This window comes from Argentina silus (assembly GCF_951799395.1).
Source record: "Argentina silus genome assembly, chromosome: 21".
In the NCBI taxonomy this organism is placed as follows: Eukaryota; Metazoa; Chordata; class Actinopteri; order Argentiniformes; family Argentinidae; genus Argentina; species Argentina silus.
In genome coordinates, this window is record NC_139675.1 from 11,781,134 (window position 1) to 11,805,548 (window position 24,415).

The window sequence follows — 24,415 nt, forward strand, 5'->3', positions numbered from 1 at the left end:
CCCCCCCAGTACTGCCTGTGTCCTCCCTCCCTCCCTCCAACCGTCACCTGTGCTTCAACCCCTCTGCTCTGGTGCACAGCCCTGGGCTGACAGCCCTGTTTGTAATGGCCACTACCTCAAGACACCCAAGGACAGCATGAGCCCTTCCCATTGCCCCCATCTGTGGAAGCAAAACGATTGTATTTCTTCCCCAGTTATCGTTTGGGTGTTGTACTTGCTCCTCCTTTTCATATGTTTGGGTGTTTTCTTTTCTTTTCTTTTGGCGTATTTGATCATTTTGCTGCTTGTTAGTCCATATGTTGTTATTTTCTATCCCCTTTGTCATTTGCCTGTCATTTCTTGTTGGACCATTTATATATAGGATCTTTTTTTATTTATTTATTTTATTTGTGAGTGTTTTATCAAGGTAGTTTGGAATGTTATGTGCCTTGCTGATATAAGTTCATTCTCTTTATGAGTTATTGTTTACGTTCCCTTGTGTGAAGTGCATGCAACGCCTTCTCTCATACTGTGGTGCCCGAAACCTCATGTGTTTCCCCTGGAAACGGAAATAAAACATATGTTTATTGTTTGTCACTTCCTTGCCCGTCCTCTCATTTCCAGGATGACATCACTCCCTTGAATGACATCACCTCCCATCCCATCGAGTCAAACGACGGTGTACGTGTGCATGCGTGTCCCATCGCCATGGTAACAGTGTATTTGCTGACCTCTGACCCCTGTGCCCTCTCCCTCCCCCCCCTACAGACCAAGATGGACGAAACACCCCCCAGAGCAGAAGACCCACCCCAGACAGAGAGGTAGCACAGATAACCAAGCTCTACCTCCCTCTCTCTCTTTCTCTCTTTCTCTCTCTCACTTTACATCTCTGCTTTCGCTGCCAGTGCTGCATATTGATGTAGTTATTTATCCATGAGTTTATTTGTCAGGGAACCACACAACACAAGCACCACGGTTGAACATAATTTCCCATCTGGGCAAGAACACACAAACAATCATGTGGTTCCATTTGATTTAGTCATGTTTGCGTTTCTTTAATTATTTACATCATCATTTTACATCAAGCAAAGAAGTGCATCGGTGTACTGTGTACGATAACGCATGCCTGTCTCTCCCCTTCTCTATTTCTTTCTCCCTCCATCCTTCTCCCTCTCTCTCTCTCTCTCTCTCTCTCTCCTCCTGGTTTCCTAGGTGTCCCATAAGCAGATGACTCAACTCATTCTGTTCTCTCTCCTCCATCAGAAACAGCCTGCCAGAGCTATCTATGACTTTAAGGCCCAGTCGGCTAAGTGAGTAACCGTCCCCTCCGCGGTGTTGAGTGTCCCGATGCACGTCATGTGTTTAAACAGGGGAGGAGACCCAGGGACGACGTCGCATGTCTTGTCTCGCCGCACTGAATGCCATGCTTACGTGCCGAAACGCAAACGCAATGCGCTTTTGAGCACAACGGCTGTCTAACAGCTGCTGCATCGCTGCTTGACTTGCCTTTTATCCGTCGTGATGTAAAGACAACATTAATGGCCCAGTGAATGCATTTGTTACCAACATTTCACCTCTGTCAGACTTTGGGGTATGTGTGTCATGCTATACTGTATCCGAATGGCTGAATATGTCCCATACTTTTTTTTTTTTTTTTTTTAAATGCATGGGTGTGACTCCATTAAAAAAAAAACAACTGGAGCACATTGGCTACTTGACATTTCTGTGAGGTCGGGACCAACGTTCACTTCATCATGGGTGAAGGCCAGCTTGGGTTTTGTGACTGCCAATGGGACTCCATTGGCTGTCATTGCCCTTCACGAAACATCGTGTTGGACGATGACCATGACGGTGATGAAATGAACCACAGTCAATGTGCTTCGTGGAGCGTTCAAAGCAGTGGCCTTTTCCTCAAACGGGACCGTGTTTCTGTCAACCCTTTTCCCAGACCAGAATCTGAAAAACGGGTCCGATGGGAGAAATAAGGCATGGCATAGGGTGAAATGAAGTGGTTCTATTCCGTAAAGATGTTTCTGTGCGGCTGTGTTCCAGGGAGCTGACCTTTAAGAAAGGCGATGCTGTCAACATCATCCGACAGATTGACAGTAACTGGTACGAGGGAGAACACCGCGGACGAGTGGGGATATTCCCCATCTCCTACGTAGAGGTGTGTGTGTGTGTGTGTGTGTCCACTTTCTTTTTTGTAATTCAACTTTTATATTTTATATGTGACCTATGCTACTCTCTCTCTTTTCACACATGTATACTGTACATACACACACTCTCTCTCTCTCTCCTTTTCTATCTATTGCTCTCTCTCTCTCACACACACACACACACACACACACACACACTCTCTCTCTCTCTCACACACACACACACACACACACACACACACAGAAAATGGCGTCATCAGAGAAGCAGCAGCCGGTTAGGCCTCCTCCACCAGCACACGTCAGAGAGATTGGGGAGGCGGTGGCCCGCTACAACTTCAATGCTGACACGAACGTAGAGCTCTCTCTCAGAAAGGTACGGGGTGGGTGGGTGTGTCTGTGTGGAGCTGTTTCTACGTAGATCTGTATGTAGGTCTATGGAGATGTAGTGTGTGTGTGTAGGTGTATGTAGGTGTGTGTAGGTGTGTGTAGGTGTGCGTCTGTGCATTTCCTGTGTATAAATGCTTGTGAGTGTGTTTGTGTCCATGTATTAAATTGTGTGTGTGTGTGTGTGTGTGTGACCAGGGCGAGCGTGTGGTCCTGCTCAGACAGGTGGATCCTAACTGGTACGAGGGGAAGATCCCAGACACCGCCAAGCAGGGCATCTTCCCCGTCGCCTACGTCGACATCGTCAAGCGCTCCCCCTCCAAGAGCCCCGCCCACCACGCCGACACGCACAGTCACCAAGGCAACAGGTCACAGGGCTCCACGCCCACCAAGGTAAGGGCTAGGGGAGCGGCATGAAGGTCACGTGACACACACATTTTAAAACACACATCCGGGGGGTGTTTTCGGGAGGGCGTCATTTTCAGGTGTGTTACAGAGAAGCCTTTCATTAAAGCCCTGCAGTGATTTGGCGTTCATTTTCAGTGGGGAATTTACAATTCATGAATTCAGGTTTGTTTGATTGTCTTCGGTTTTCCTCAGGAAATATTTGAATTGAAGACCGTTTTTTTGCGTTTTGGCCAGAGCTCTGTTCATATACGAGAGGTGTTGGATGATGTGTGAGTGAGTGAGGGAGAGAGTACGTTTAGGTCTTGGGGAGAGAGAGGGATTCTCTGGAATGTGTGTGTGTGTGTGTGTGTATGCGTGTGTATGTGTCTGGTCTGGTTATGAGCGTTGGAAGTCAACTTCTTCTCTGTGGGTGTGTCAGTGTCCTATTCTCTCCTTGCTTCTCTCTCTCTCTCTCTCTCTCTCTGTCTGGAGCCATTCTACAGCGTCCCTCCACCACCACCCCCCCCTCCTCACCACCACCCCCACACCCTCCACCTCCAGTCTGTCACCAGCGAGTGGCTCTCCCTCACCCTGGGTCCTCCCTCCGCCTCCGATCCCCCCTCCTCTCTCTTGGGCACCCCTCTGTCCCCCACGCCTCCCCCCTTCCCCGCCAGTCTCCTCCCCTTCCTGGGGACTCCTGAGCCCAGGGCCAGCCCCCCCGCACCCCCCAGAAGAGGCATGACCCCCCCACCCCGAACCTTGTCGCGAAACTGGACCCCCCTGCTCAGACAAGGGCTGTTTGATGTAGAGTCCTCCTTTAAGGTGCTCCCGTCTTCTCCTCCCCCTCCTCCTGTCCCTGACCGACCTTCATCATTCGTCTCCCCCATACCTTACTCCTCCCTCGGATATGATGGTGGGAGGGGCCTAGGAGACAGTGAACGGACTCAACCACTGTACCCGGCAGACAGAGGGGGTTTCTTCTGCACTCAGTCCTCCCCAGTGGAATCCCCTTCAGAAGTTCCACAGTGGTACAGGCCACCACCACCCCCTGCCCAGCACCACCCCCAGACCCCCCTCTCCTCCCCCCACCCCCCTCTGAGGACCCTCCACCTCCAGGATGTCACCAGCGAGTGGCTCTCCCTCACCCTGGGTCCTCCCTCCTACCTCTCGGGCCCCCCTCTGCCCCCCACGCCTCCCTCCTTGCCCACCAGTCTCCTCCCCATCCTGGGGACTCCTGAGCCCAGGGCCAGCCCCCCCGCACCCCCCAGAAGAGGCATGACCCCCCCACCCCGAACCTTGTCGCGAAACTGGACCCCCCTACTCAGACAAGGCCTGTTTGATGTAGACTCCTCCCGTAAGGCGGCCCCTCTGTCCCCTCCCCCTCCCCCTCTCCCTGACCTGCCTTCATCATTCGCCTCCCCCGTACCTGACTCCTCCCTCGGATATGATGGTGGGAGGGGCCTAGGAGACAGTGAACGGACTCAACCACTGTACCCGGCAGACAGAGGGGGGTTCTTCTGCACTCAGTCCTCCCCAGTGGAGTCCCCTACAGAAGTTCCACAGTGGTTCAGGCCTAGCGCTCTGACAGTACCCTTAATGGATGAGCCCCCCTCTCTAGAGCAGCAAATGGAAGATCCCTATGATCAGCTACTGTCTATGATCTTGGAGAACCCAATACCTAACGAAGACGGGGGAGTTTTACATGTGTCTCCAGCCAAACCCAAACCTTCGGCACTGACCGACGAATCAGATTGCAGGGTTAGGCTAGAGGCCAACTTTCATAGGTCAGTGGTGGAACACCCTCCTATCCCATCTGCCGACGAATCACAGAGCAGGGTTCGGCTCGAGTGTCATAGGCCAGTGGCAACGGAGCTCCAGTCAATCGAGTGGGACAACCAATCACAAACTGCGAACGGACGGCAGATGGAGCCTCATCGGCCAGTCACAGAAAGAGGGGTGGGATTTCCGGTACTGTTCATCCAGGAAGAGGAGGCCCGTGAGGAAGAGGAAGAGGAGGAGGAAGAGGAAAGCGAGAAAAGGGGGATAGCTATAGAGAAGGGTGCCACTATAACAGCTGGCCTTACCGATGGGCTGGAAGCAGAGGTAGAGCATGTTGTGTGGACAGGCTTGCCTTAACATGGTCCGATCTCGGAACAGTTGTGTATGTTTAAGTTGCCCATAAGTTGAAATATTTACAATATAATCTCTCACTTGATTAAGTTCTTATTTAACTGTTTTCACAAATCTGTTATGAAAAAATAAAATGAACCTGGCATTAGCAATGTTTGATGATTCACGGGTCGATGGTTTGAGGTGTTGCCAGGACAACTAGTCTGTGACGTTGAGAGCAAGGGTCACCGATGTTGTTTTCTGTCGCCTTGCTTTCCTTTCCAGACCTCTTCACCACGTCGCACCCCTGTGTGCTCCTCTACACAGTTCACGCCCCGAGCCCTCCCTTCACCCCCCACGTCACCCCCCCTTCCCTCCTCTCCTCCCCCCTCCTCTGCTTTCCTCTCCTCCCCACAACAAGCTGAACCCACAACCATCCCTCTGTGTCCTCCATCGTCATCATCCCCTCTCCCCACTCTTCCCCCCATCCCTCTGTCGTGTTTACTACCTTCCTCTCCACCCCGTATCTCTCCCCCTCCTCCCCTCTCCTCTCCCCCCCCCACCTCACCCCTCCCGACCTCTCACCCCTCCTCTTCTCCTCCAATTTCTCCCCTTCCTCCCCCTTCCCCTGTCCTGACCTCTCCCGTCCCTTCCTCACAACAGGCGCTCCCCCCTTCTCTCCCTTCTTCCCTTCCCCCCTCCCCCTCTCCTCCCTCTCCCCCTCTCCCTACGTCATCCTCCCCTCCTCCCATACGTCACCCAGAGTCTAGGTCTCCTAAGGTCAAGGTAAACACACTGCCTGTGCTCTGAGAGTGAGGGTGATAACTCCTTGTAAGGGATGCCAGCGGATTTGTGTTTTGATGTGCTCTCTGATTCTCATCACATGCAGGACTGTGTGTGCGTGTCTGCGTGTGTGTGTGTGTGTGTGTGTGTGTGTGTGTGTGTGTGTGTGTGTGTGTGTGTGTAAGCCTGTGATAACCACTATGGTGTGAGAATATTTGCAGTTGTTCAGTGATTATACAGAGCCCATGGAACTAACAAATGTTTGTTCTTAAGAGTGTGTAGTGAGTACGAAATACCATATGTGCCAAACAACTGGTGTGTGTGTGTGTGTGTGTGTGTGTATGTGTACTGTACATGCAAAGAGGATGTGTGCATGCGTGTTCTTTAAAGACTTTCCGTATAGCATGAACATTTACCATACGTTTCTCTGAGGTAAATATGACTGTCATGGTGTCTCTGTGGTGGCTGATGGCGGTGTTGGTTCTGGTTTCAGCCGGTTTTTAAGCAGGATCTGGTGGTCGATGGTAAACCGCCTCGTAGCCCCGTGACCACCCGGAGGTCCTGCCTGTCGCCTGTTAGAGGTCGAAGGGTAGGGGGCGTGTCATGTTCTCCTCACCCTATGGTGTGACACTAGCAGCAGTGCAGGGTGGGAAATGGAGTTCCTCTCTAATACTTCTTCCCTGAGTAATCCCCCATGATTGTCTTCCATCTTAATGCATGCTACTGCATTGCTTGGTCGTATTAGTGAGATTGAGACCGTTTTTTGCTAAGGAATGGATTTTGGGGACTTTGTTTCATTGACACACTCATATGTGTTGTGTGTGTCTGTTCTCATCCAAAATGAACCGGTCACAGAATCCAATGAGAAGTGTCAATAATGTGTGGGAAGGTATTCCCATTGCGGTGGATTAAGGTCCCAAAAATGACCTGTTTTTTTTTTAACTTATGCAATTTGCTGTATTGACCTGTTTCTGTTCTCTCTTTTGTTCTCCCACTTTCTTTCTCTCTCTTTCTTTCTTTCTTTCTTTGTTTTCTTTCTCTTTCTCTCTCAGCGGTTTGTGCAGGATGTGCTCCATGGTGGAGGAGACCTGTAAGTATTCCAATAAGCCCAGTTATCATCATCATCATCATGCTAATCGTTCTGGGCTAATCTTTCTGGGCCATATTCCTTATATTCCCGTGTTGGTGGTCTAATACGTTATCCAAAGTTATTCCACTCATCGTCATAATCATCATTGTTGTCATCATCAGTATACATCATGGTCTCGCGTAGCCATACCTGGACGGAGCGATAAATAAATAAATACTGGCTTGCAACAGGGAAGAAAATGGCAGAAAGCTGAAGGAAAAAACGAATTCTGTTTCGCCAGAAGTGTGCTCTGTCAACAAAACTGAGTCGATTAGATGTTTGATTGGTTCGAAGTCTGGCCAGGCGCCACTTATTGAAACGGGTTCCCGCCCCCTTTGTCGCCGCCGCTCTCTGGAGCGGATTTCCCCAGGCTCTCTGAACGAGGAAAGCTCGGTCTCCACGCGGTTAACAACACCGTCGTGATCATCAATATGCTACTGTTACCACGGCTCCAGCCTCCGTATGGACCCCCCTGTTCCCTCCTCCTCCCATGGTTGTCCTGTTGTGTGTGTGTCCCCCCCCCCCCCCCCCCCCCCCGTCTAGGTTCCAGGCCCTGTACAACTATCTCCCCCGTAACGAGGACGAGCTGGAGCTGAAGGAGGGCGACATCGTCGACGTCATGGAGAAGTGTGACGACGGATGGTTTGTCGGTAAGAGAAGCACGAGGAGGAGAAAAGCCTTGTTTCACGAATCCTTTCCTCCTCCTCTTCCTCCCGACTTGAATTCGTCACTGACGTGACCTAACGGTTTACAAACGTTGTTGTTGGCCTCTAGCTTCCACCCATTGTCAGGTCTGTGTTACGTCAAGGAGGGGAAGCATGAGTTTTTTTCAAAGGGGTTCAAGCAGGGGTGATTTTTGGAGTAGACTGGTAAAGTGCAATAGGGACACTATCGATATCATACCCCCTTTCACCAGTAGATGGTACTCACGATCCTTGATGCATTGTCTTCCCCTGGCATGAACCTGAACACACACACACACACACACACACACACACACACACACATAACCTTCCCTTCCCGTCCGCCTCGGAAAAGTCCACTTAATCCATATATCCTCCACAGCTGTGTATCAGGCTGCAGTATCATCAACTATTGCACAGAGAAGTAATTTGACCTGTGACCCCTCGTTCCTTGTAATTACCTCTTCACAATCCAAACATTTAGCAACGGTTCCTTTCTGCACTGGTGAGACGTTGCCAAATAGTTGGGGTGGGTGACTTAGATTGCAGTATGTCTGAAATGGTGCTTACAGACACTAGATACAGACTCAGCTGCATAAAGCGAAACGTCACACAGACCCCTGGTTCACGTTATCGGTGATTTTTGTCGTATTATTGAACAAACTTAGAATTTATTACCTTGATAAGAGCCATTGGTCGAGTAATCAGCTTCTTACAATGGTTAGAAATTCTTTGGACATTCCATATGCAGTCAGACTCTTACCATTGGGGTTTCTTGGTGTCAATGTGGGTGTCCATATAGTCAAGAGGCATTAGAATTGTTATTGTTCTGTCCGTGATGTAAACATAGTATTTGTGTATGTTTAAGTTCCCCATAAGTTGACACTACACCCAGTACTTAGCCGTTAAGTTTCACTTCCAGCTAAAACTATTAAAAGCCACTGACCTTGTGTCCTCTCTCTGTGTACTGTCTTGTCCCCTCTCTCCCTCCCCCCTCTCTCTCTCACCCTCCCTCTCTCTCTCTCTCCCTACCCTCTCTCTCTCTCTCCACCTCTCTCTCTCTCTCTCTCCCTCTCTCTCTCTCTCTCTCCCCACCCTCTCTCTCTCTCTCCACCTCTCTCTCTCTCTCTCTCTCTCCCCACCCTCTCTCTCTCAATCTGTTTGTTTGTGAAGGGACATCTCGACGGAGCAAGCTGTTTGGAACCTTTCCAGGAAACTACGTCAAGCAGCTATAATGACGATTCCTGATTTCCCCCCCCCCCCCCCCCCCCCATCACCCATCGTTCTTCACAAGACCCTCACATCTGTCTAGCACAACCCCCCTGTTGGATACTCTTATACGAGCCCTCTGTGAAAGGTCTACGAAGGGTCTACGAAGGGTCAACTAAGCTTCACACGGAACAGTTTTTAGCTCTAACTAGCCAACTTTACAGAAGACTATTCCACTAACAAACCTTGTTCTTTTCATAGTTACCAAGACAACCAAGCTTTCTATTCCAGTCAATGACCCTATTCTCCGATACTGAGGGGAAGATACAAAAAAAAAAAAAAGATGGCTACCGTTAAGTGTTGACAAAATGAGCAATGGCAGGAAGCAGAACCCAGGAAGTGTTTTTTGGACTTTTTAGCGTTTTTTTCTGCTTTTATATTTAATAGATATGGTTTCTCCCCTGTTACGCAATAACACGTTCATTATGTACTGTGGGTTCAGATTGGCATGGAAAAATGAGGAGCAATAACAGCCTATCAGGCTGCATGATTGCCAACTACGCCATCTTGTCAGCCATCTTGTTTTGGACACCCTTTTGTTCAGTGTTGAACCAATACAAAGGCCCCAATAATCTGTGAGAGGGGAGTATTTTCAGAGCAGTATTCTAACACAACGTCACAATATTTACAGCATCCTGATGATAATGATCAATGGATAGAGACAAATGTCAAGCCCCGTTGTCCAGCCGCTCATCAAATACAGTACAGTTATACTGTGCTGGCAATATATTCCAAACTATAGCGTCCTCTCTTCCATGACAAGAAATATGGACACAATCACTGCTGTCATTAGATTTCTCCCACTGTTCTGTAAGAACAAGTGCATTTGGACTTGATATATATTTAAAAATAAACACATTTATAGGATTTAGGATTTTTTTTTCAGATTTTACCAGGATTGAGGGCTCACATGGCATTTCTACGAGAACACTATGGATTTTACAGCTGAGAGGTGGACGTTCATAGAGTACTGTGTTTGGGGGTTTGATACCGTTGAAACAACTTACTGTATGCAAAAAAGCAGTCCACTTTTGTATGTAAAGGTATTTATAATGGGGAAAGTATTGACTATTGAGTATTGAATATTGATAAGACGTCCTCTAGATGTCGCCGTCCATAGATAATGGTCATGGAATGGACACTTTCATTGCTTACGTTGTGTACTTTCTTCTCGTTGAAGTGGCCTAAAGTGAAGTGTCATTTTATTTGATTCATTTCCACCACAGCGAAGCCCCCACTCCTGAAGCTGTTTTTTTTTTTTTAAATCAATTCAAAGGTGGAGATTGGTGTTGAACATGATATAATGAATTACTTTGCTCATATTCTCGAATTCATTACCTGTGTCCAAATGTCATGCTGGTGAATGAATGAATGAATATCCATTTATTGAATTATACAGTTACTATGCTTGAGTTGTTTTTTTCACTAGAGTGTGTTTGCAATCTTTTTGCCTACCAGCGTGAATGGAATAGTGAGTCACAGCAGTTGATGTATTATAATAATAACATTTGGAGTCATACAGCTAATGTTGTCGCAGCTTTCTGTGTTCAATGAATATGATTTATGAAGTTATTTTTGCCTTTTTTTGTGTAAAGCTAAATGAGTATGTATTCACATAGGACGGACACTGACAGCAGAACAATCGTTAAAGCACCTTAATATGTAATGACTTTTATTTTTTGTTTATGTCTTTGGTTTGTTTTGTTCTCTTTTGTTCTCCTCTCATCCCCCTTTCATTCACCTTTCCCTTGGCTCGGGAGCTGTGTGTGTGTGTGTGTGTGTGTGTGTGAGAGAGTGAGACAGAGTAACTGGCTTTGTTGTTGTATGTGTTTTGTAAGGAGCTGTAAAATGACGGACATCCACTGCTTTATAAAGTCTTGTTTTTCTCACCCACCATACGTTTGGGTTGCCTTTCTTTCTTTTTTTCTTTCTTTCTTCCTTTCTCCACTCTTCATCCCTTCTTCTCCACCGAAAGTGGCCAATCCTGCTCCTTCAAAGCTACAGTGTACAGTGTTCCAGCCCAGGCTTTTGTTCCAGCCTAGTTCTAATACACCTAATTTTTAGATCATGTATATGCTAATATTACTAATCACCTGCTCATCAAAATCTATAGGTGTGTTAGTGCTCGGCTGGAACAAAAAGCTGCGCACCCATACAGTATGCCCTCTACATCCATCCCACTCACTGTCAAAACGCATACTCATGGTGCAAATAAAACAAAAACATTATTTATCTTAAACAGAATGAAAACATTTGTAGTGTTACCAGGGAAACGTCCTCTGGAGGGAATGAGAAAAGTTAAGTGAAAGGTAATGTACCCATAAATTAATAAGGACATATGAATTATACTGTTTTACTAGACTCTTTCTACATGGCCTTTGCTACCACTTTGGAGACTTTTGGACTGAAGACATTAGACTTCTAGAAGATTCTCTGGCTCTTTCTGTCATTGTTTATATATTAATCACTAAAAGGGCAAATAAACACAAACATCTTTGCTTGGTCCGAGTTGCGAGTTCAAGTGGATGCAAAGGGCACTGGCATTCTTACTCAAGTCTTTCTACAATCTTTCTCTATTTTACTTTGGTCTTATGATTTTATGGGACTGTATTCCTAATAAATTCTGCCTGATAATTGACATTTTTCCATTTCTTTTTGTATAAACAATCTGTGATGATAAGCCTACTTGTTTTTTCCTGAAGTGTAACAAAAGTGGTTGTGTGTGTGTGTGTGTGTGTGTGTGTATGTGTGTGCGTCAGACTTCCCTTATTTGTGTAGGAGTCACCTTGTCCCAAAACCCTGCAACCATGGCAACTGTACAAACAAACCGTACAGTCCTGTCCAGACTGATAATCTCTTAGACGCAAGAATGTCAGCCGTCTCAGTACACTGATACTGAGACAATGACAATGTCTTAATTGAGCCATTTTACAAAATGGTCACTCTTTGTTTTGATAGGCTCTCTCCCTGCGAATGTTACAGAAACATGTTATTGTCTCACAGAGAGAGAGAGAGAGAGAGAGAGAGAGCTGTCTGAGTTATGATAAATTAGCATGGCCCACTGATTTCATGATTACAGCTCTCTAGCACGCACATGCATGTCTTTATTATTTTGCCCATTGTTTGTTTCAGTTAGGCAAAATAGAGTGATGGAGAGAGAGATGTGGGGAGAGAAGGAAAATACGTCTCGGTAATTGGAATGAAAACATATCAGACCTCACTTCTGTTATAAACAGAGAAAGAGAGGGATGGAATGAGAGAGGGAGGCAGGGAAGGAATGAGAGAGAGAGACAGAGAGGAGGGGGGTGTCGAGAGCCGAATGAAAGCCTGGACTGGTTCAAATCCAGATCACACAGAGAGAATGAGAGAGAGAGAGGAGGGAGGGAGGGAGATGAAGAGATAGGGTAGAGAGAGAGAGAGAGAGAGAAGGAGTGGGAGAGATGTAAAGAACGAGAGAGAGAGAGAGAGAGAGAGAAGGAGAGAGGAGCCTTGCTCTGGGTCATGTCCAGATCAATAGAAGCTGGAATGTGCCTGGGAGACCTCCAGGGCCTCTGCGCGGAGCTGCGCCACCAGACCAAATAAGGGCAGGAGCAGCATGAGCAGGCCCTGTCAGCCATAATTAAGGATGGGGGGGCCAGCCAGGCGCAGAGCTACCCAGGGATGAGGAGAGACGAGTGGGATGCAACACAGAGAGACTGGCCTGTCTTCTCGTCACCTCTGGAGGTCGCCACAGGGGGGTTAATGGAGTTAGACCTGGCTTGAACAGGAGAGAGTGACTCTGCCACCCCGACATTGTCGTATTACTAGGTTCAGACGCAAAAAGACAACGGAAAAATCGGTGTAAGAAAAGGGTATGTGTACACCAGGGGAGGCTGGTGGACGTAGAAATCGGAGGACGGGCTCATTGTAATGCATGTACCTCCACCAGCCTCCGCGAGGATGTGTATACATGTAGGGAGAGAGCGACATCAAATAAACCGAACGTACGGCAAGCAGAGAGAGTGAAAGGGAGCTTGGAGAAAGAGACAGATGGAGAAACAGAGCGAAAAGAGAGAGAGAGAGAGAGAGCTTACTCCTGCCTCTGGTCCCAGGGTTTGGCCAATGACCTCACTGTGGGGGTGGAGTCTCTGCTGGTTAAAAGGGTCCATGGGCTGAGTCGCCCTACTCGTTCTGTTACTGTACCCCCCTGACTCTGGGACACACACTGCTATTTCTACCAGGACATACACACACACACACACACTGCTCTATCTACCATAACTGTACATACACACACACAACATTGGGCTACCTACCCACCCACCCCCTTTACACACACACACGCACACGCACGCACACACATACACACCATTGTCGCTCCATCCACAGTAGCTGTAGACGGGGGACAGAGGGGGGACAGGAGAGGAGCAGGGACAGGAGGGGACAGACATGGTCTTCACCGTGGTCCTGGACGGGCCAGCCCCCTGGGGCTTCAGGCTGACTGGAGGAAAAGACTTCAACCAAGCCCTCACTGTCTCCAGGGTGAGTAGCTGTGTGTGTGTGTGTGTGTGTGTGTGTGTGTGTGTGTGTGTGTGTGTGTGTGTCTTTGGTGAGAGAGACAAGTGTGTGTGTGTGTGTGTGTGTGTGTGTGTGTGTGTGCGCGAGTGTGTGATGATGTTGCAACTCTGCTGTGCAGGAGATTGCTTTATAATGAAGTTAAGCTTAATGTAGTGCATTCTCTGAATATCCCCACCTAGGCTGGCATTAGATACATGCAGGGAGGACTGAATTGTAGACTACTGTCTCAACAATCTGCGTTGATTCAGCTGCTTGCTGTCTGCTGTGTTTGTGTGTGTGTGTGTGGGTGTGGGTGTGGGTGTGGGTGTGTCTGTGTGGTGTGTGTATGTTTGTGTGTGTGTGTGTGTGTGTGTGTGTTAGTGAAGTGTCTCTCTCTGTCTCGCTCCCTCTCTCCCTCTCTCTCTCTCTCTCTCTCTCTCTCATGCTTGGCTCCCCATCCTGTTCCCCTCTGTCGGAGCGTGCTAGCGTGCTAGCTTCGCTGGGATCAGGAGCAGCAGGGGAGAGCTTGATCCATCCACTCCAGGCTATTAACCCTGGTCCATTAATCCTGGTCCATTAACCCTGACCCATTAACCCTGGTCCATGCTCTTAACGCGAGGAGAGTTAGCCTTGCCCCTGCACAGACCACGGCTGCAGTATATGTCTCGAGCTTAGATAGAAATAGCTGTCTGCATCATACAGTGAGACACACACGCACACGCAGACACACTCACACTCACAGTCCAAGCAGCTGAACATGCTTGCGTGTGTGCAGTACACCCCTCAGGTATGAGGTGTTCCAGTGGTCCCTGTTGCGTGTGTGTGTGTGCGTGTGCGTGTGTGTGTGTGTGTGTGTGTGTGTGTATTTATAGGGCTGGCCCCATGGTGGGAGGCTAAAAGAAGTATGAGAATCACAGGCTCTGTGGGACTACCTTACACCTGTTGTGTTAACAGACACCCAGAATCTCCATGGACAGCCTGCTGAAGGAGGGATGGGGGGAGAGGGGTTGGGAATATGGGGAGAGGGAGGTAGAGGTTGGGAGATGGTGAGAGGGAAGGGGAGAGTAGGAGGGAGGATGAGTCAGAGAGAGGGAGAGTAACTAGGCAGCCCTAGGACAGGTCAACTTAGGCAACCTAGGTTCTTAGACAAGGACGTAAGCCCTTCGCTGTGTGCACACTTGCTTACATCATGGCTCTGCTATGCATAAACCCTGGAAAAGGCTTTGGTTGGCCAGCCGTGACATGTGTTTATGATCAAACACCTTTTTGAGAGGTGCCAGAGGTATATGTCACCCCTAACCACGGATCTGGGATCAGATTACCCTACCCCCCCCCACCACCACCACCACCTCCTCAGGGTATGGGGGGGGGGGGGCTACATCTGCTAGCAGGGCTACTCATCACGAGAACTGCCTGTGCATCCCATAGTAACCCCCCCTAGGAGACGGCCTCTCCATCCCTCTTCTCCCCGCCTCACTACTGCAACAGTCATTGATAGATCAGCTGTTCCAAAGCCCTCTACATGGTCCAGTGGAGTCTGGTGGCGGTTGGACAGGCTCATCGCAATGCACGGAATGGAATGAGGAATGGTATCAAACACGTGTGTTTTGATACCGTTTCTCATTCCATATACCGTTCCTCATTCCTCCAACGACGAGCCTGTCCTCCCACCACCGGACTCCACCGCCATGGTCTTACTTGCTGTCCTTCAAGGGGCTGTTCGCTGCTAATGACATTCAGCCACTGGCACATTCCTGGAGTCCATTCTCAGTTGCAGCGGACGCTCAACCGCGATCCTTGACGGCGTCTCATACCGCACAGCCATTTTTGGTCAAAATCCCCCCCCCCCCCCCCCCCCCACCCCTCCCTCTGGACTGTTCCACTGTGTACTTTTGTGAGAGTAAACTATGACGTTATTAATTATTGGAAAGTCCATTGTCTGACAGAGGGGGTGCCAGGAGTGAGGAGAGTGATGTTTAAATGAGCCGTGAAAGCATTTGGAGAACAGCAGAGAACACGTCAGGCTTGACAGAATGGTTTCCCTCACAGATGACTTGACCTGGCAACATAATATTGGGTCCTGTATGAATACTTATGAAGGTTTCCCTCCTTCCTTCCTTCCTTCCTTCTCTCCTTCTTTCCTTCCTTCCTTTCTTTCTTCCTTCCTTTCTTCCTCCTTCCCTCTCTTTCTCCTTCCTTCCCTTCCTTCCTTCCTTCCTCCTTCCCTCTCTTTCTCCTTCCTTCCTTCCTTCCTTCCTTCCTTCGTCCTTCCCTGTCTTTCTTCCTTCCCTCTGTTTCCCCTTCCTTCTTTCTTCCCTCTCTTTCTCCTTCCTTCCTTCTTTGAAGTGATCACAGATCTGAAAGGGTTGGATGGGTGAAAGCAGTTGGACCTAACCCTTGATCTCAATCATCCAACCATTGACAAATCTGTGATAATCTCACGGAAAGGAGAACAGAAGGATGCATGTCCTAAGTGTTGGAACTGGGCCTAGGCTGAATACTGGACCAAGCCAGGGGACCACGCAGGAGGCTGTTGGAGAGCAGTAAAAAGATATAGTGCTTGAAGTGGGCTGTCCAAAAAATGCCTGACTGTAAATTACTGCTCCCTCTTTGATATCAATGATGACGCATCCCATAGCGTTCTCTCTCTCTCTCGCACACACAGACACACACACACACACACACACACACATATACTGTACACACGATGCATCCCATAGCTCCCTTTCTCTCTCTCCTCATCCAGTTATTTATAGGTAGATGACCTAACACAAGCTCTAATGTAGCCTCCCTCCCGACAGCTACAATGTAGCTTCAAAGTTCAGCTTGCGTCTGTGTGCCTGTCATATAATACGCTTATCTCTTTTCCAGGAGACAGGGACCATCTGTAGCCTATAGGAGAGAATATGCCTGCGTTTGAAATGAAAAACAGACAACCGCTGAGGTATCCATTTATTACCCCGTATGTAATTCAGTAACCTCTTCTGAAACGCAATCGACCCCGCGACCTGTCGGCTCCCTCCATATTCCATCTGGATGCCGTCAATCGGCAAGACACAGCATGTGTTTACTCGGTCGGCACGGAAAGGGAAAGAAGGGTTTACACATACCAGGGAGGGTACAGGACTTACGCAGAGAGGGGGGGGGGGGGTGGGGGGGAGAGAAGAGAGAGACAGAGAGAGAGAGAGAGAGTACTTTCCGTGCTGCACTCTGGTGGTTAGGCTACTCCGTCCACTAAGACAGGATCACAGAATCAACTCCTGCAGCACGGCTTCAATCTCTCCATCATCTCTTTTTATAGCCTCCAGCATCTTGGCTTCGGCCTGGCTCAGGGGTCTACGACTTTGACCTCTTGGGGCTTTCGCTTTTGCAGCGTTTTTGTGTCGTTGGCTGTGATGAACATGCGGTGGGTTTTCTGGATCCACGTGAAAAAAAGGGGAATGATACTGAATGAGAGGGACCATGAAGTGAAACAAAGAGGGTACTGTGCGTTGGTCTCCCGTGAGTCTTACAGTAAAGGCCTGCGGTCGTTTTTCCTCACCGATCCATTTGACTGTAAGTCCCCCGGGGCCAGAGCATATGAGAGGCGTCCAGGAGATGATGAGGTGGCAGAGAGAGAGAGAGAGAGAGAGAGAGAGAGAGCAGAACACCGTGACGGAACCCAGATAAACTCACACCATCTGCACATTCATCGTATTGTAAATACCTTTCGAGGCACCGTATGAATGACAGAGAGAGATAGAGAGAGAAGGATGGAGGGAGGGAGAGGGAAATAGAGGAGGGGAGAGACAGCATGCCTGCACGATGAGATAGGAAGGCTTTGCCCTGTTGTCGACTGTGACACCATACAGCGACCGTCTGGTCCGTCCCTGCTATTAATAGTTAATTTACAGCTACAAACACCTGGTCCTCGCACAATCTCTCAAATCTCTCTCTCACTCTCTCGCTTTCTCTCTCTCTCTCTCTCCCTCTCAATTTCTCTCCCTCCTTTATTTATCTCTCCGTCCCTCAGATCACCCCAGGCAGTAAAGCGGCCATGGCCAACCTGTGTCCAGGTGACCTCATCTTGGCTATAGAGGGCATGTCAGCGGTGGACATGATGCACTGTGAGGCTCAGAACAAGATCAAGGACTCCACTACTCAGCTCAGGCTAACCATAGAGAGGTACACACACACACACACACACACACACACACACACATATACAGCACACACACCAAAAACACACACACACCAAAAACAGACACACACACACGCACACACACACACACACACGTATGCATGCCGTAACACACAGTTTTTGATATGTTGCCTATTTACGTAAATACAACATTAAAAGTGTAATATTGTCATGTGAACTTCCTAACCAAATGGATACTTAGCCACACGAAAAAACGTTAGAACTATGTTCTAGTTCCCCTCCCTCCGTATTTCACGTATCTGAGCAATTGTGTTATTGATATGATGGCATCTTTCACAATCAGGATTACAGGTAGGTAGCCCAATGTTGTGTGTGTGTTTAAAAAATAATAAAAAAAATAAAAAAATAAAAAATGCCTTCTGGCATTACGACTGCCAATGGCCCCTGGTGTGAGCATTGATTACTTTATCTTATGATGACTGATGGATAGATGATTCACTTACTTGAACAAATGTATTTGCTGTAAGTCGCTTTGGATAAAGGCGTCTGCTAAATGCCATAAATGTAAATGTCAATGATAAGGAATTTATAGAGAGAACATCAACTCTATTTGGTCAGTCCCTCGGCGCCTTAATCTCATATAAAAGGTTCTAGTCGGCAGAGGAGGAGCTCTCGCATTCCTGATGTTTGATTCATACCGATAAAATGACCTAGACGCACACACACACACAAATTACCCTGAAGTGCATTAACAGAACAGACTGTAGCCTATGATGTTGGTTTTGAGTTATGACCGCTCAGTGCCCTGCGACCCATCTGCCATGTAAAACACAGTGTTTTATCTGTGAATAATTGTAAAACAGATAAGACTGGACTGGATAGGGATGAATTACTGTATAATAAATGTAATCAACTTCAGACAGTTATGGACATGATAAAAACAGACTCTACACACTAGTGGTCACATGACCAACTAACACACGCTAACGTTACGTTATATCGGACTCCCAAAAGATCTAATATGATTAATAATGATTGAAAATGATTTGCTCATCCCAGACAGATCATCCCTGATCCTAGATTTAAAGTGAGAATCCCATTGTGCTATGACCATGCATAAGTTACAAGAAATCGTGAGGAGTTTACGCATGAATCAATAATTGATGTGGATGACTCGAGTCTACAGGTTGTGAACTATGCACGTGGACATTAACATTAAAGTGAACTATGTGAAAACCTGGTCAAAAGCATGTCTTTGCTGTTTTAACAGAACCGTGAGCGGACAATATTACATTGAGACAAATAGGAAGAATGAGTATGAGTATCAACAAACTAACCAATTTAAAAAGTTCAAAGATACATACAAAATAAGCAAACTGTTTGTAAACAAATGGAAGTTTTATCATAAGTCTCAAGCTATGTGTGTCAAAGACACACAGGAGATGGTCCTCGCAGGCCTAAACCAATATTCAAATAATGCACTTTCTGTTTTCTCCTTAAATACCATACCAACAATACAACAAGTGTTATCAACAGGCAAGGTGCGATATTCAACTGTGACACAATGATCCAGACACATGTAAATAGGATGGAGTTCTGTTCCCACACGCATGACTGTCTCCACCAAATCCGTCTACATCTGTGGTCATCAGCTCTCCATCTGCGGTCATGGGAGTCGACCGCGTGCTCCATTTGACTTTGGCTCCTTTGTCTTTTGCTCACAGGCCAATGACCAGGCTATGGTCGCCGCAAGTCACGGAAGATGGGAAAGCCAGCCCTTACAAAATCAACCTGGAGGCAGAGCAGCAGGTGTGTATGTGCATGTGCGTGCGTGTGTAGACTGATGTGTGTGTAAGCTGATATGTTTTTTCTGCATTTGTCTGTGTCTGTGTCTGTCTGTCTGTCTGTCTGTCTGTGTGTGTGTGTGTGTGTGTGTGTGTGTGTGTGTGTGTGTGTGTGTGTGTGTAAAAATATTGTAAGTGACCAATCACAACCAGCGCGGCCTGCAGCATATCACTCTCCGTTGTGTCTCGCGTTCCAACCAGGAGTTGAAGCCCATCGGCGTGGCCCACAACCGCCGGGCTCAGCCCTTCGTCGCCGCGGCCAACATCGACGACCACCGCCAGGTGGTGAGCACAGCCTACAACACGCCCATCGGCCTCTACTCCTCCGGAAACATCCAGGACGCCATGCACGGACAGATGAGGGGCCTGATACTCGACAAGCCAGAGGGGTGAGACACACACACACACACTTTCAAACGTACGCACACACACATACACACACAGACACACTTTCAAACGTACACACGCACACACACACACTTTCAAATGTGCCCGCACATACACACACACACACACACTTTCAAATGTGCCCGCACACACACACACACACTACTGTGGCTGTCTGTTTCTACCTATCTGTCTGTCTGAATGTATCTCTCTTTGTCATTACACGAACACATCATGCTACCATTGTCTGGATCGTTGTCTCCACTCTCCATATGTCCATTAGCTTATTGTCCGACAGAGGCCGCCTACTCTAACTACTGGTATTCAAACAAGTGAAGGTAGATGTCAGATCGCGTGAGTGAGTGAGTGAGTGAGTGAGTGTGTGTGTGTGTGATTGTGATTGTGTATGTGTGTGTGCGTGTGTGAGAAACATTTTACACACCACCTGCCACTCAAAGTCAGTCAGGTTGTTGCCCTTGGAAGGTCTACAGGATCTTGTATCCCCATCCTTCTCCATTCTCTGGAAGTCATATGGTTCCTATTAGGCTACCAGATATATGGGGTGTATGTGTGTGTGTGTCTGTGCGTTTATGTCTGTGTGTGTGTGTGTGTGTGTGTGTGTGTGTGCACGTGCGTGCGTGTGTGACTCCAGCGTTCAGGAATGAGCTTTTCAACGGCTTAACCAGGAGTTGCTTCTGACACCCACATAAATGATGTCAACCTAAGAGGATGACATCATCCCATACAGTACATCACAGGACAAGGTGTGCACCCTTCCCACTTCATCTGGGAGCACAGGAGACACTCGATGGGTAAACTTTGTCTACAAGGCATTCTAACCGTTAAAGTGGCAGTTTCCATTAATCTAGTATTACTATTAGTATAGAAAGTACAGTTTCTAAACTCAATACACTCATTACACTCAATTGAGGACAAGTGATACTATTTTTCAGTGTCTGAAAGGGTCTTTATCGTGTAATGTATCATTGAGCAAACTCTGATAGTATTTTTTTTAGTTGTATGGCGATTGGGGTAGTTGCTGCGTCTCCATATTGAAGCTGTTTGTGGAGCTCGCGAATGGTTCGTCCCATCTCTAACCTCATCATTCTCTTTTCATCTGTCTGTCTTCTGTCCCCCCCCCCCCCTCTGTTCACCCCCTCTCCTCTCTCTCCTCTCTTTGCCTCCTTATATGGGCGTATGTTCTCTGTGCTTTATCTGTGTGATGGCTGGCTGGCTGCTCTGACCTGATCTGATGTGGCCTACGATAACAGCAGGCCCCAGGGCACGGTAGTGAGAGTGCCCCAGCTGGCAGGCATCATCTCCCCCCTACGACATACAGCAAGCCACCTCTAACCCTGGACTGGGGAAGGGAGGGGGGAGGGGGGGTCTGAACCCCCAGGGCTCAATATGAGTCTGGTGTTAAATGTGATATGGCGGTCTGGTGTTGTTATGGGCACACGGGTGCCTGCTGTAGATCTTAGGTAACCGGAGCTCATAACAGGTGCATAACGTTGTCTCCACAGAAGTGCAGTGATGTTCTGTATTCTAGTGTCTTCTGTACTTGAAGTTAGGTGTGTGTGTGTTTGTGTGTGTGTGTGTGTGTGTGTGTACGTGAGTGAGTGTGTGAGTGTGTGTGCATGCCTGCGTGTCCATGGCGCGTATTTATGTGTGAACCTGTGTGTGTGTGTGTGTGTGTGTGTGTGTGTGTGTGTGTGTGTGTGCGTGTGTGTACATGTCTCCTCCCATCTATAGCAATAAGACCCTGGCGTCCATCGAGGAGTCTGATGTGTACCGCATGCTGCAGAAAGAGCAGGAGGAGCCCCAGGAACCTCGCCAGTCAGGTTCCTTCAAGGCCCTGCAGGACTTTGTCGACAGTGACGGTCAGTTGCCAGTCAAGGCTCTACTCCCTCCGCTCCATACAGGCTACGCTCCATTAGGACATCAAAATAGAATACATAAATAACAAACAACCGACCCTCCAGGACTATGTCATCAGTGACAGTTTTCAATCTTCACTTCACTACATATAGGCTATGCTCCATTAGGCCCATTATAGACTAGCTTGAGTTTAGTTGGCGCTTCTGCAGGACTTAGCGAACCGTGGTATCTCACTCCCACTTATCATCCAGTTCTTCTACCCCCACAGGCTCGGAATAGACGGCAGCCTTTCATCGAAAAACGTTCATTGATTTTGTGTGTCCGCCGGTGTCCACGATCTATACATATTTTCCCCTCGGTCGATGTTTGTAATATTGCTTGTCATTTTCATCAGTGCGTTCTGGTGATTTTTTCCTTTTGTTGGTAGGCTCACGTCCCATGATGACCAGGACAGTGAGAGCGCCCACCACGAAACCAACTACCCCCACAGGGAACCTGCAGAAACTGCCCCTGTGTGACAAGTGTGGGAACGGCATCGTGTGAGTGCTCTACCTTCAAATGAAGCTGCTATGACGATTATAATAATAAGAAAGTGAAAAGCTGCAGCCGTTCAATATTCGTCAACGGTTGGCTTCCTTTTCTCTACAGTATGGGGCGTAATGTAGTAATCAATTCCCTGCCCTATTACAATCTGGCAACTCTGTCCCTCTCTCTGTTATTCCATAGGTTGCCATTAGGGCAATCTGGAAACCCCTTCTCGCACAGGATGATAGTAATCTGGCAACTCTGACCTACCTGTCCTGTTCTCTCTCTGTGTTGTACTGCAGGGGGACGGTGGTCAAGGCCAGGGACAAATACCGCCACCCTGGCTGCTTTGTGTGCTCCGACTGCGACGTCAACCTCAAACAGAAGGGCTACTTCTTCGTGGAGGGCCAGCTCTACTGCGAGACCCACGCCCGAACACGGACGCGACCCCCAGAGGGACACGACCTTGTCACTGCTTTTCCCTCCGCCTAGGAACGCACACAGGCACATAAACTCACCGGCCACTTTATTAGGTACACCTTGCTAGTACCCCTTTTGTGTAACCCATCTGCTTCGAGGTTCGACGTGTTGTGCATTCAGAGATGGTCTTCTGCATACCTTGGTTGTAACAAGTGGTTATTTGAGTTACTGTTGCTTTTCTATCATCTCGAACCAGTCTGGCCATTCTCCTCTGACCTCTGGCATCAACAAGGCATTTTCGCCCAGAGAACTGCCGCTCACTGGATATTTTCTCTTTTTCGGACCATTCTTTGTAAACCCTAGAGATGGTTGTGTGTGAAATCCCAGTAGATCAGCAGTTTCTGAAATACTCAGACCAGCCCGTCTGGCACCAACAACCATGCCATGTTCAGTCACTTAAATCACCTTTCTTCCCCATTCTGATGCTCGGTTTGAACTTCAGCAGGTTGTCTTGACCACGTCCACATGCCGAAATGCATTGAGTTGCTGCCATGTGATTGGCTGATTAGATGTGTTACCGAGCAGTTGAACAGGTGTACCTAATAAAGTGTATACAGACACACACACACACACACACACACGCGCACACACACACACAAACGAACCACTTCCAGTATCTGCCACTGAGGCACCAGTGATTGTAACTGTTTGTATCTGTTCTCCTGTGTTCGGTTGTTTGTGTCTGTATATGCTGTGTTTTGCACATATCCCAGGAGTACATTGTTGTGAATACACTTGTCTCTCCTCTCTTAGTTAAATTAAATGAGTTTGACCCTTGATGTGGAAGTTGTCAATGCTGTCTCTCTCTTTATTTTGTCCTTGGGCTGTCTAATTATCTGTGTGTGTGCTTATGTGTGGGTGTGTGTGTGTGTGTGTGCGTGTGCGTGTGCGTGTGCGTGTGCGTGTGCGTGTGCGCGTGTGTGTGTGTGTGTGTGTGTGTGTGCGTGCGTGCATGTGTGCGTGCGTGCCTGCGTGCCTGTGTGCTTGCATGCATGCGTGTGTGTGTGTCGAGCTGCGAAAGTGTCACCTTGCCTGGGCCACCTCTCGGGAGGAAACACTGCTCACTGCTGTGGTCACAGAGGGTGTCGTTTCTTAACATGGAATTTGATGTCAAGCCAGATAACGGCCCTCAGCACAAGGTCAGCTGTATCTGGGTGACAGCTGAGAGAGGAATACACGAAAGAAGAAAGGTAAGGTCTTCATATTTTTTTTATCAATGGTCTTTCCAAAATGTATCTATATAGAGTTCTGGCCAGGGAAGAAATGAATGAATAAGGAATATCATGAAAAGAATAGGTTTGCCATTGATGGTGTGTACATATGCAAATGACAGTAGTTGTGTGTACTGTTTTAAAACAGTTGAATCATGGAGGTGCTATCCTATGAGGTAAGAGACATTGATACGTCCTAGGCTGGGCCTATACCCCCCCCTTAGCTGCCAGGTGTGAGAGCCTGTAAAACTGGGCCTGGTCCAGAGGTTTTAGCACCTCCAGTACTCTCTTCCAATAAATCAGATACTGTTACTATATTCACAGAAAGAAAATGGACACTTATGGGAATTTTGTAGACAACTTTCCACACCGTCCGTCGTTCTAGTTCCATGCACACAGATGTCTATTACAAGATGCATTTGTTTCTCAGTGCAACAGAACATCAAAAATGGTTTGTGACAGGGTCACAGGTAAGCTCATCCCCATGGCTCTACAGTTTACATTTTTCCCTATGGCTCTGACTGTTTAAGGTAT

General features: G+C 48.0%; 2 protein-coding genes across 3 annotated transcripts in view; both read left to right on the forward strand.

The window, feature by feature from the left end:
* The window catches only part of sorbs2a (sorbin and SH3 domain containing 2a), a 58,581-nt gene extending 47,107 nt beyond the window's left edge, over positions 1–11,474 (forward strand). Inside the window, exons 20-27 of the mRNA XM_083693196.1 lie at positions 748–800; positions 1,192–1,289; positions 2,032–2,146; positions 2,380–2,508; positions 2,718–2,912; positions 6,851–6,888; positions 7,471–7,577; positions 8,784–11,474. Of these exons, the coding sequence (XP_083549322.1) occupies positions 748–800; positions 1,192–1,289; positions 2,032–2,146; positions 2,380–2,508; positions 2,718–2,912; positions 6,851–6,888; positions 7,471–7,577; positions 8,784–8,845 (797 nt within the window). The 3' untranslated portion in view covers positions 8,846–11,474. The remainder of the gene's footprint in view (positions 1–747; positions 801–1,191; positions 1,290–2,031; positions 2,147–2,379; positions 2,509–2,717; positions 2,913–6,850; positions 6,889–7,470; positions 7,578–8,783) is intronic.
* Positions 11,475–13,144: 1,670 nt separating this feature from the next.
* LOC310821216 (PDZ and LIM domain protein 3-like) lies at positions 13,145–23,437 on the forward strand. 2 transcript variants are annotated; one of them, XM_083693174.1, is made up of 7 exons: positions 13,145–13,400; positions 17,428–17,579; positions 19,281–19,365; positions 19,602–19,789; positions 21,540–21,667; positions 22,093–22,204; positions 22,493–23,437. In XM_083693174.1, exons 1-7 carry the CDS (start codon positions 13,308–13,310, stop codon positions 22,680–22,682), a joined length of 948 nt encoding a protein of 315 aa, XP_083549300.1. In that variant the 5' UTR covers positions 13,145–13,307; the 3' UTR covers positions 22,683–23,437. The 2 variants fall into 2 exon arrangements, with proteins under 2 accessions (XP_083549300.1, XP_083549301.1); XM_083693175.1 differs by having other exon boundaries at positions 19,605–19,789.
* The last annotated feature ends 978 nt before the right edge of the window (positions 23,438–24,415 follow it).

What these genes read in the sequence shown, in the direction of transcription:
- LOC310821216 (XM_083693174.1), top strand. Translation starts at nt 13,308, where the DNA reads ATGGTCTTCACCGTGGTCCTGGACGGGCCAGCCCCCTGGGGCTTCAGG. An exon ending in AAGCCCTCACTGTCTCCAGG is followed by an intron (nt 13,401 to 17,427) that starts GTGAGTAGCTGT and finishes TCCGTCCCTCAG; the next exon opens with ATCACCCCAGGCAGTAAAGC. An exon ending in ACCTGGAGGCAGAGCAGCAG is followed by an intron (nt 19,366 to 19,601) that starts GTGTGTATGTGC and finishes CGTTCCAACCAG; the next exon opens with GAGTTGAAGCCCATCGGCGT.